Source organism: Lineus longissimus, chromosome 13 (assembly GCF_910592395.1).
Source record: "Lineus longissimus chromosome 13, tnLinLong1.2, whole genome shotgun sequence".
In the NCBI taxonomy this organism is placed as follows: Eukaryota; Metazoa; Nemertea; class Pilidiophora; order Heteronemertea; family Lineidae; genus Lineus; species Lineus longissimus.
Window position 1 is genome coordinate 1,531,741 of NC_088320.1, and position 9,376 is coordinate 1,541,116.

Sequence of the window (9,376 nt, forward strand, 5' to 3'; positions counted from 1 at the left end):
GGTCGCGAGTTCAAATCCGGTTGTGGACAACATTTTTCTTTTTCTTTTTTTCTTAATACTTTTTTTTTATAATGCGTTTCTTTTCCCTTGTTATTTAGATTTTAGATATTTGAGTTATGCTGCCTGCAACATACCTACAGAAAGGACAATAATAATAGCCCATCTCCAGATCCAAGGGATAATCCTTCAGATATCCTATTGAGTATGAATATACAATGAGACTTGTCTCATGTGAATGGTCTTCCTCCAGTATGAATATGTTTCTCTGCAATGAGACTTGCCTTTCGATACTGCCTCACGTGTATGGTCTATTCCTCCAGTATATTTTGATACTGTATGCTGAGAACAGCGTTATTTGAAGCATCATTTTACAGAAATATCTATTGATATAATGGCAAGTTCTAGGCCTACTACACAAAACTATACAAGCAAAATGGGTTCAAATGACACAAGTAGAATAGCCATCCCTGCTATTTTGCATACAGTAGTCAAAATTTATCATTTCGTGCAATGTGTTTTTTCAAGACGGATTGTTTTCAACGCACTTCACTAGACAATGTGGTGCTTTCTTCAGATTTATCGGATTCTGATTGGCTGAGAACCCGTGTACAAATGCACACTGTACTGCCCGAAAGGTTCAGGGACAACAAATTCGCTACCAGTACCAGCCCTTTGTTCAAGTTGAGCCCTTGAGTTGTGCCCCAATGTCACAACCAAAGACAAGACGTTTTACGTACTCTATCAGGTGCTGCCCCCGTGGCTTCTTCGTACGAACTAACCATCATCACAATGAGGCCCATACATCCAATATGGCAGCCTCCATGGATGTAATTTTCTTGTGAACTTTACCTCGGATTTTACCTGAGAAAACAGGATAAAATTATGTAATAACAGAATAAATACATGCATTCGATAGATAACATTCTTATCTTTGCATATATATTGTTTTGGTGTAAATGTGAAGCGTACTGTATGTGTGAACAAGGGTTTTTGCGGGCGACACCCAGCTCTACGCATCGGATTTCTGTATACAAATGTACAGCTGGTTCATGTACATTTTGATGGCCTATGCTTTATGGATTTGTGTACAACAATGTAGACGCATGTCATGATATTCTAGAGTTGCAAAACTACTTCTGTGAGGAATACATCATCTGAGTATATATCTATAGTCTGAGTCATTGTATTTGTTGAAGAAGGTAAAAGTGATTGCTGGTCCCCGATTTCAGTTTTTTTCATGTTTCTCTCCGATTTTTTTCTTTCTTAACTTTTATTAATAGAAGAATGATTTATAGTCTCTTTCATCACTGCTTGACAGATGGCATTGACTCATATTCATATTATTTCATATTAAGTTAACCCAATTTGGTCCATCGGTTTGCTCGCACATTTTATCTGGTATTTTCAGGTAGAATGTTCAACCACACCCTGAACTAGATCACCATGGCAACCAATAAAAGGTGCGCTATTGCCCAAGACCCAGACTATGAAGAGGTCGCTATCCATCAAAACAAGCGACAGAAGACGATTGAGAAGGATGGGAAAGAGGCGACGAAGAAGAAAATTGAAGGTATAATTCGGCGACAATTTGTTCAAGAGATCATGAACAAAGAGCAGGAGATTCTCAAGATTGATGATGTAAGTATGTTGCCATGGTGACCATGTTTTGTCGGCATGGTTACATGACATATTACCGTGGCCTGTATTTTGTAAAAGAAATTTGGTCAATTTAATTATGTCAGTATATCATGATATAAGTCATTAAGGTGTTGGCATGGTATTGGTAACCATGAAATCCATTTTATTGAAACAAAATGAAATTAGAGTTGTTTTGATTTGATTAGCTTTTAATATTACTAGGGAGATATGATTGTGCTCGAAATCCTTTCCGTGTTCTTAGAAAGACATGGCTTAAGTTGTCCTTGACCCATGTGCTCTGTTGCTAGAATCCCTGACCTTTTGTCCTGGACCCTTATTTCTTCATTTCTCTTTCAGCGTATCAATAATTGTCGTGCTGTGCTTGACAAAATGCGAGCATGCATCGTGGCAAGGTATTACGGCTGTGCTGGACAAACCGGAGGGGCCATGGGCCAATCCCTGGTGAGTACTGCTCGATGATGCCTTCAAGCTGAGACCAAACGCAACCCGCCTCTTTCTGTCTTGCGGTGGATTGGCTGAACTTATCGAATTCTGAGGTCAGCCTCTGTTAATTTCAATACCATGTCGGAAGCATCAAATACTGACCTCAAAAACACTATCAACAACTACAAATTATTGTGCCATCTTCCCTCACCTACTGAATCGCTTACTTTTTATCCAGGGAAGATTGTCAAATCAGCAGCCTTCTATTCATCCCTCGGTGAAGAGATTCCTGGGGAAGACAACGAGATCTTCAGGCTCCTTTGCGTCGGTCAGAAGAAATGTGACGAAGAAGAATGATGCTGAGGCTGAGGGGAAAGTCGAGTCATTTTCACGCCCTGCCACACCTCTACCGGTCGAGAAGAATGCAAAGGTTGATTCCCACAAAGCAGACGTCACAGAGGGCAAGGTAATTTAGCACCCAAGGTCTTTGCTTACTCCATTTGACATATTTTAGAAATGGTAAGACATTTCCTGAATTATTGTATAGAAAGCATCTGTCTCATCTGTTTAGCTGTTCGCTCCCTATGGTCGTTTACATTTGGCTGTTACAGCCTGAGATGATTAGAATGCCCTTTTCTGAAGACGTTTCAACTGTGCATTCTCTACATGTTTTTCTTTTAGAAGTCGAATACCACTGATCCGTTTGACGTGAAAAGGTCATCAAGATTCAAGGTCAAGAAGAGAATCATAGTTGGTAATGTCTCAAAGTGAGTAAATTTATTCAGTCATGAAGGCCAGGGAGGATCTCCGCAACAATGGCCTCACTCCAAAGGGTCACCACTCCAAAAGGTCACCACTCCAAAAGGTCACCACTCCAAAAGGTCACCACTCCAAAAGGTCACCACTCCAAAAGGTCACCACTCCAAAAGGTCACCACTCCAAAAGGTCACCACTCCAAAAGGTCACCACTCCAAAAGGTCACCACTCCAAAGGGTAGTGATGGTTATTTCAACAACATTTTATCTATGATATCAGACCATTGAACAGTTCAAGGATGAAGTTAATAAGAAACCTCGATTCATATCAACAATGCAAGTCAATCCATCACCAAACCACATATTGCACCATGAATAACATTGCTTTCATAAATATTGATAAAATCAAATCAATATGCTTGTCGGGTTAAAATTCAGTACAGTACAGTACTGAGTACTGTGCTGGTTCCTGTATATTACAAAGTCTTTATCACAAAGTAATGCTTCTAAATGAATTTGGCATCTACTTCTCTTTTATATGCAAGGACACCTTCATATCAAGGACAGTATTTCTGAGGTTCTCTTTTTTTACACTGTCCTTGAAATGAATCACAAGGGTTGAGTAGGTAGCTGTAAGAGAGACCTCCTCCCGGCAACTCTGTGTAACTTAATCTGACCTGCATGTATCTGGCTTCTTCCAATAGTTTCCCTTTAACGTCAACTTGCAGGTATATACCATTGGACAAGCGAGAAGACAATGACCCGGCCACTCACAAGTGGATGGTTTATGTTCGTGGTCCGCCGGACGAAGCCAAGATCTCAACCTTTGTGAAAAAGGTCTGGTTCTTTCTTCATCCAAGTTACAGGCCGAATGACTTGGTGGAAATGAGGTGAGGGTTAAAGCAGAGAATATTTTTTCAGAAACTAATATGATGGTACTATCAGAAGTAGCTAATGAATGAGTTTTCCAACCAATTTCTCAAGCATTGATTGTCATACAAATTGTTCTCTCAGGAGTGCTAATCGAGAGGTTTCCAAGAAATGGTCATGTCGGTAGATTCAGTATGACTCATGAACACCACTTACATTCCTTCCTTACTGATTCATTTGATTCCTTGCCTATGTTTCCAGTCAGTACCCGTATCAGCTGACTCGTCGAGGTTGGGGGGAGTTCCCGATCCGAGTGCAGCTCCATTTTAAGGATACTCGTAACAAACGTGTCGACATCATTCATTTACTCAAGGTAGGTTTTATTGGCATTCTTTACAAAGTCAAACATCCACGAATATGCTCTCTGCTGTTATTGGCTTACATGATGTGACATCACTAGATGCGGTGTTGGGTTGTTGTGACGTCTGACTGTCTGTCATGTTTCTTTCAGCTTGACAAGACTTACACCGGCCTGCAGACACTGGGATCGGAGACAACTGTCGATATCGAAATTGAACGGGAGGACATGCCTGCAGCTACTATCACCAAACCTCTCCCCCAGGCAACGTCAACCCCAGTGCAAACGCAGCAGGAAAAAATCCCGAACAAACGTGTCATTAGCAGCAGTTTGTGTTCAACTAAGAATGAAAGAAAAAGTTTAGACTCTTCTGGAAATAGTGTCGATTCTGACGCGCAGAATAGCGGTATCCCTAAAAGATGTGGGAGCGAAATCTCAGATACTAGTATGGAAAGTGACAGTTTAGGTGGAGTTTTTGGTTCAAATAAACTAACAAGAGAAAATGGTTTAAAACGGACGAGTTCCCTGTCGAGTAACATGTCGAGTAGTTCAGAACTATTTTCCCTTGATCAACGGAAGTTTTCTATTGATGAGTGGTCCGCTGCCAGTAATAGTCGCGTGCCATCCGTGACAACGACTAGTCCCTCGGATGTATCTGCGCCAACCACGTCACGTGGCACAACGCCAGATTTCACCTCTGTGAAGATAAAAGAAGAACCAGTTGATGAGATGCCACCTCGTGTCAGGATTTGTAAACCAAATATTAGTCTGAATTTGACGGAGGGACCCCTCGCACCTTCTGGGGGGATACAGATTAAGACTGAAACAGGGGATTTGGAGGATGTCAGCAGTGCTGTGACTACTCCTGATTCTGGTATTGGGATACGTCCAGAACCAATGGATTTGGGTGCAGATGGTGCCAGTTCAACAAAAGAAATACCTGAAGCACTTAACAATGTTCCATCATCTGTTCCCAGTTTCGGCTCTAGTTCAAATGAAGCTTTGTCCTCTTCAAATGTGTCACCAGCGCCACCAGTGGCTAGTAACAAAACTAGTCTTCAGAGTATGGTTACTGCTGTTTCAGGTGTTAATAAAGACCTCACAGCTCCGGGAGGAAAAGGGAGAGGTTCTCATTCTTCAGGAGCTCCTGTACAGAATCTCTACATTAAATGTGTTGATCCGAAGGGTAACGTTTGCCTGATACCTCAGCATCTTCTTATGAAAGCTCCGCAGGGAACCTCTATTGTAAAACCTGCTGTGAGTCCACTGCCTGCGGCAGGAAAAACCGGGACAGGACAGAATGTTGTGAAGTCACCTGCCGGCACTATTCAGATGTTGATACCAACTCCAGGGATTACTCCACCAGGAACTAAACCGAGAAGTTCTGTGCCAATGTTGAGGCCAACCGACTCCAATCTTCCTGTCCGAGCAACAAATGTTGTCAGTTCAGCAGTGCAGCTAGGAAATTTGGTTCTCCGTGCAACACCACCTGGAGTTGGTCCAGGAACACAGAAAGGGTCTGCCGCTAAAGCTCAACCGGCAGTTACGAGACTGTTTCTAGATCCAACTGCTGGTGTCCAGGTTGTTGGCAAACCGGAACAGATGACTGTATCGTCAAGGCTTAAACCTCCAGGTTCTGTGTCTCTTCTGAATCGTTTACCTTCCCTAGCAACTAGTGTTAAAACGTCTGTTGCTACAACACCAGGACTTGTTACCATGGGAACCAGCAGTGTTAGGCAGCCATCGCCTGGGAAACCCGGAAAAGGGGCATCAGTGCCTCCTCTCCTAACTTTGAAAAACCTGTCCCCAAATCCCCCAACTTCCGTGAACTTAAACTCCGTCCCCACCGAATCATCTCTGGGTCAAAATCCTAATGTGCTAACGATCACGTCCCAATCAAGCCCGATACCCAGTGCCACTGGCCCTCCTCCGACGGCACAGCTCGTCAAGGCAAATATGGGCGGGAAAGTTGTCTTGCTACAACTTTCCCCAAATCAACAACCTGTGGCAAATAAGGCAGCAAAAGTGTTAACAGGTGGTGCTACGATAAAGACTGAAATTGGGGTGAAATCTCTACCAAGTCTTGCAGAAAGTAACTCTGTGGTGAAAACAGGTCCTGATGGCAATATAACGATTACTTTGGGAACAGGAAACTATCAGGCTGCCTCGCAAAATGTGCAAAAACCATCAAGTTTACTCAAAACTGGTTCCCAGAGTTATACGACAAAGAATAACAGCATTTTCCACCAGGAGAGCAGAATCTCAAATGTGAAGACCCTACCAAAGGAACAATGGGTGAAATATCACCAGAAACGGGTCGACGAGGTCAAACAAACGGAGAAACCGGTCAAGTAAGTATCAACAAGTAGGCATTGAGGGCTTTTTTCAATGGCTTTGTGCTTGGCAATGAAGGTTATGGCTCAGCTCCAGCGTCTGCCTGTTATAACCCATGGTCTGAGATTGGCTCGAGACTATTTTGCAAAATATTACTATGACCTGGCAAGATCAAAACTGGGGCTTCTAGAATAGCACAAGCAGGGAATATTCAATGAAATCTTTACTTACATGTAATATACCTAAAACTATTTTCAGCCCTGACCTCTACAATGACTTTGCATCACTGTTGAAAGCAGTCATCCGGCAATATCCCATTGTTCACACAAATCCAGACCGATCCATCCATCCATACTGTGCGAGAAACCTGCAACATTTCAGAGGATGGAACATTGGGAAACGGCGCGCAGCAGAGGTAAGGTTTAAACTCTAAAGATTGATTTGTATATTTTTGGAAAATGAGTATCCAGCCATTTCAACTCATCTAGCTTGATTATCTTCCACTCTTTCAGCTGGTTATACTTCCCGAGGAGGGCTGAAAAACCAATCACTGTGATACAATGTTGATCCACTTATAAAGTTACATGTATCTTCACCATTCTTGTTTTTAGTGGCAGAGAGCTTCTGATGTTCAAACAAGGCTTCAGACCCTGTTAAAAGATGGCAGCACCTTCAAAGGAGAGAAGATCTGGTCAACAAAGCGTATCATGATCTGGTGTCGTCATCATTTGTACACACCTCCTGATCCGACGCACTACTCCCAAGAACCCCACCAGGTGGAAACACCATCAAAAGTGGACAGCTTTTCGGATATGAGCCCGATGGTTGCTAATATACAACCATTAGAGCACACTCAGGTTGATGACAGTGATTCAGACATGGAGATTGTGGATGTGGTTGGAATGGGTAGGTAGCAAATCACTTGCAACCTTGCTGGCATACCCATTTTGGCTTATCAGTGCTATGCCCCTGTCGAGCTAGTTTCCTTGTACCTGAGGTATGCCTGAATAATTGGCTTGTAGCACTTTAAAAGACGAACTGTTTTATTTCAGATTTTGGCAGCTCTCGTATCAAGAAGGATAAGAAATCTCCAGTGAAGGAGGAGGAAAAGGTGAAGTTCTACATGCCGGTCACATCCGAAGCGGAGTTTATCCGAGATGTTGCCGAAACGGTTGGCGTTCAGCTGAAGTCAGTTGAAGTGGAGGCAGATGTGTTTGCACCTCTTGCTGAAAGGGTCATATTTACTGTGAGTATCTTGTTCTTTGATGATAAACGGAAGCCATTGTGTGTGTACACTTCAATCTCTGTTACAGAGTTCTCACTAGTTGTTGTTGAAGATTGAGGCAGTCACTCTAAACAGACCTCTGCCAATGATTGGCTACACCGCGGTCCTAATAAACTTGTGTTCTCCTTTGCTCTTTGCAGGCCATGAAAGAATTTACTGCAAATATTCTCAGAAATGCCGCCAGAATAAAAATACAAAATCAGGGGTAAGTGTAGCAGTCTTCAAAAACCTAATTGTTCCAGATTCTTCCTTGAGAATTAGATGAGATTTGAAGGTTTTGTGTATGTTGGTGTTGAACACCCTTTACCTTGAAAAATGTGGTGATAAGGTTCTTGAGTTGATCTCCTGCAAAATTGAGTTGGAAACATACAGCGTTTTTGCTATAAATGTTCTTTCTTATTATTTCAGTACTGGTGACGAACTGACGTCCATAGATATCTATAAGTCAATCAAGGATATAAAACAGTGTGATTTTCTCACAAACGCAGGACTTGGTCGGGAAATTGATCAAAAAACATCACCCAGTAAACCTAGTTGATGGAAGCAGTAGGACACTTGTCTGACGAGGCAAAGTTCACATCCAGAAATTGATGGTCAATTTGTGTTAAGAGACAGCAATATCCTGTAAACAAAGCTATGTCAAAGACAACTTCCTTCAAAAAGTGAACACTACCACACTACCACAACTCTGTTAACTTAATACCCCTTGTTGGACATTGTTCACTAACCCCTCAGCAATACGCCTGTTGCAATGGCGGTTCCCCCTTTTCTTGGGTAGTGGTGTTCTTTTTGTTGTCTAAAAGAAGAATGATGTGACTGGTCAGATATCATAAATAACTCTGTTATGTTATTAATAAATGTAATAGATTGATGTGTTCATTATTATGAGTTTAAATGTTCATCTTCATCAGCTACCTCTTCCTCATTCATCATGTCAAATCAATTGTGTTAATGTTTACGTACATTCGAAAACGTTATTTCATTGGACACTCAACAGTTTTAGATACCAGGGCTTGGTTGTTCAAAAGCACAAAATTCATGTTATCCCCATCAACAAGACTAGTATAGATCACACCATACTTGCCATCAGTAACGTAAAGTGTGTTTAAACTTGAAAGAAATCAAAATATGCTGACTTCCCTGCTCTTCTCGCTTAATCAAATGGGACAGTATCTTTTTCCATTGGAAGAAAACTAAATCAGCCAGTTGGTCATCAGAATGAAAAAGGTCCTTGGTAACTTGCTTTATCTCAATGATCTGGCTTCAACTTAATTATGTCCCCTTATTTCATCTTTGCCATATTTTCTGGTTGTATAGTTATCTATAAATGACTGTTTTGTATTGATATTTTATTGTACTGTATTGTACAAGGACTGCCACTTTCAATGAAATGAAATATAAAAATTCATTATATTTTTACCTCAGTCTTATGTTGCCATTCATTCTACTCTGAAGTGCCTCTAAGGTTTATCATCGACCATGGATTAGGACCCAGCCTGCCCATTTTCCTCTGAACAGATCCTTTGTATCCTGCAAGACATTTGTCCTCCAGAACAAACTGGTTTTCGCTAATGCCCACCCTACTGTCCCCAAAGAACTTCAGACTGACTCCAATGCTGTCAAAGCTGATCCTGGGTCAGTCGTCATAACACCTGCCTTTAAACCAGCCAAGTAGATATGACACATCATGCT

At 41.8% G+C, this 9,376-nt stretch overlaps 1 protein-coding gene across 2 annotated transcripts; it reads left to right on the top strand.

The window, feature by feature from the left end:
- Window positions 1-804: 804 nt before the first annotated feature.
- On the top strand, window positions 805-9,058 carry LOC135498149 (YEATS domain-containing protein 2-like). 2 transcript variants are annotated; one of them, XM_064788327.1, is made up of 13 exons: window positions 805-884; window positions 1,409-1,638; window positions 1,996-2,100; window positions 2,321-2,548; window positions 2,764-2,849; window positions 3,566-3,727; window positions 3,969-4,080; window positions 4,219-6,416; window positions 6,658-6,814; window positions 7,011-7,305; window positions 7,452-7,645; window positions 7,825-7,889; window positions 8,093-9,058. In XM_064788327.1, the coding sequence occupies exons 2-13, from the start codon at window positions 1,444-1,446 to the stop codon at window positions 8,220-8,222; spliced, it is 3,927 nt and encodes a 1,308-aa protein (XP_064644397.1). In that variant the 5' UTR covers window positions 805-884; window positions 1,409-1,443; the 3' UTR covers window positions 8,223-9,058. The 2 variants fall into 2 exon arrangements, with proteins under 2 accessions (XP_064644397.1, XP_064644396.1); XM_064788326.1 differs by having other exon boundaries at window positions 817-1,199.
- Window positions 9,059-9,376: the final 318 nt, after the last annotated feature.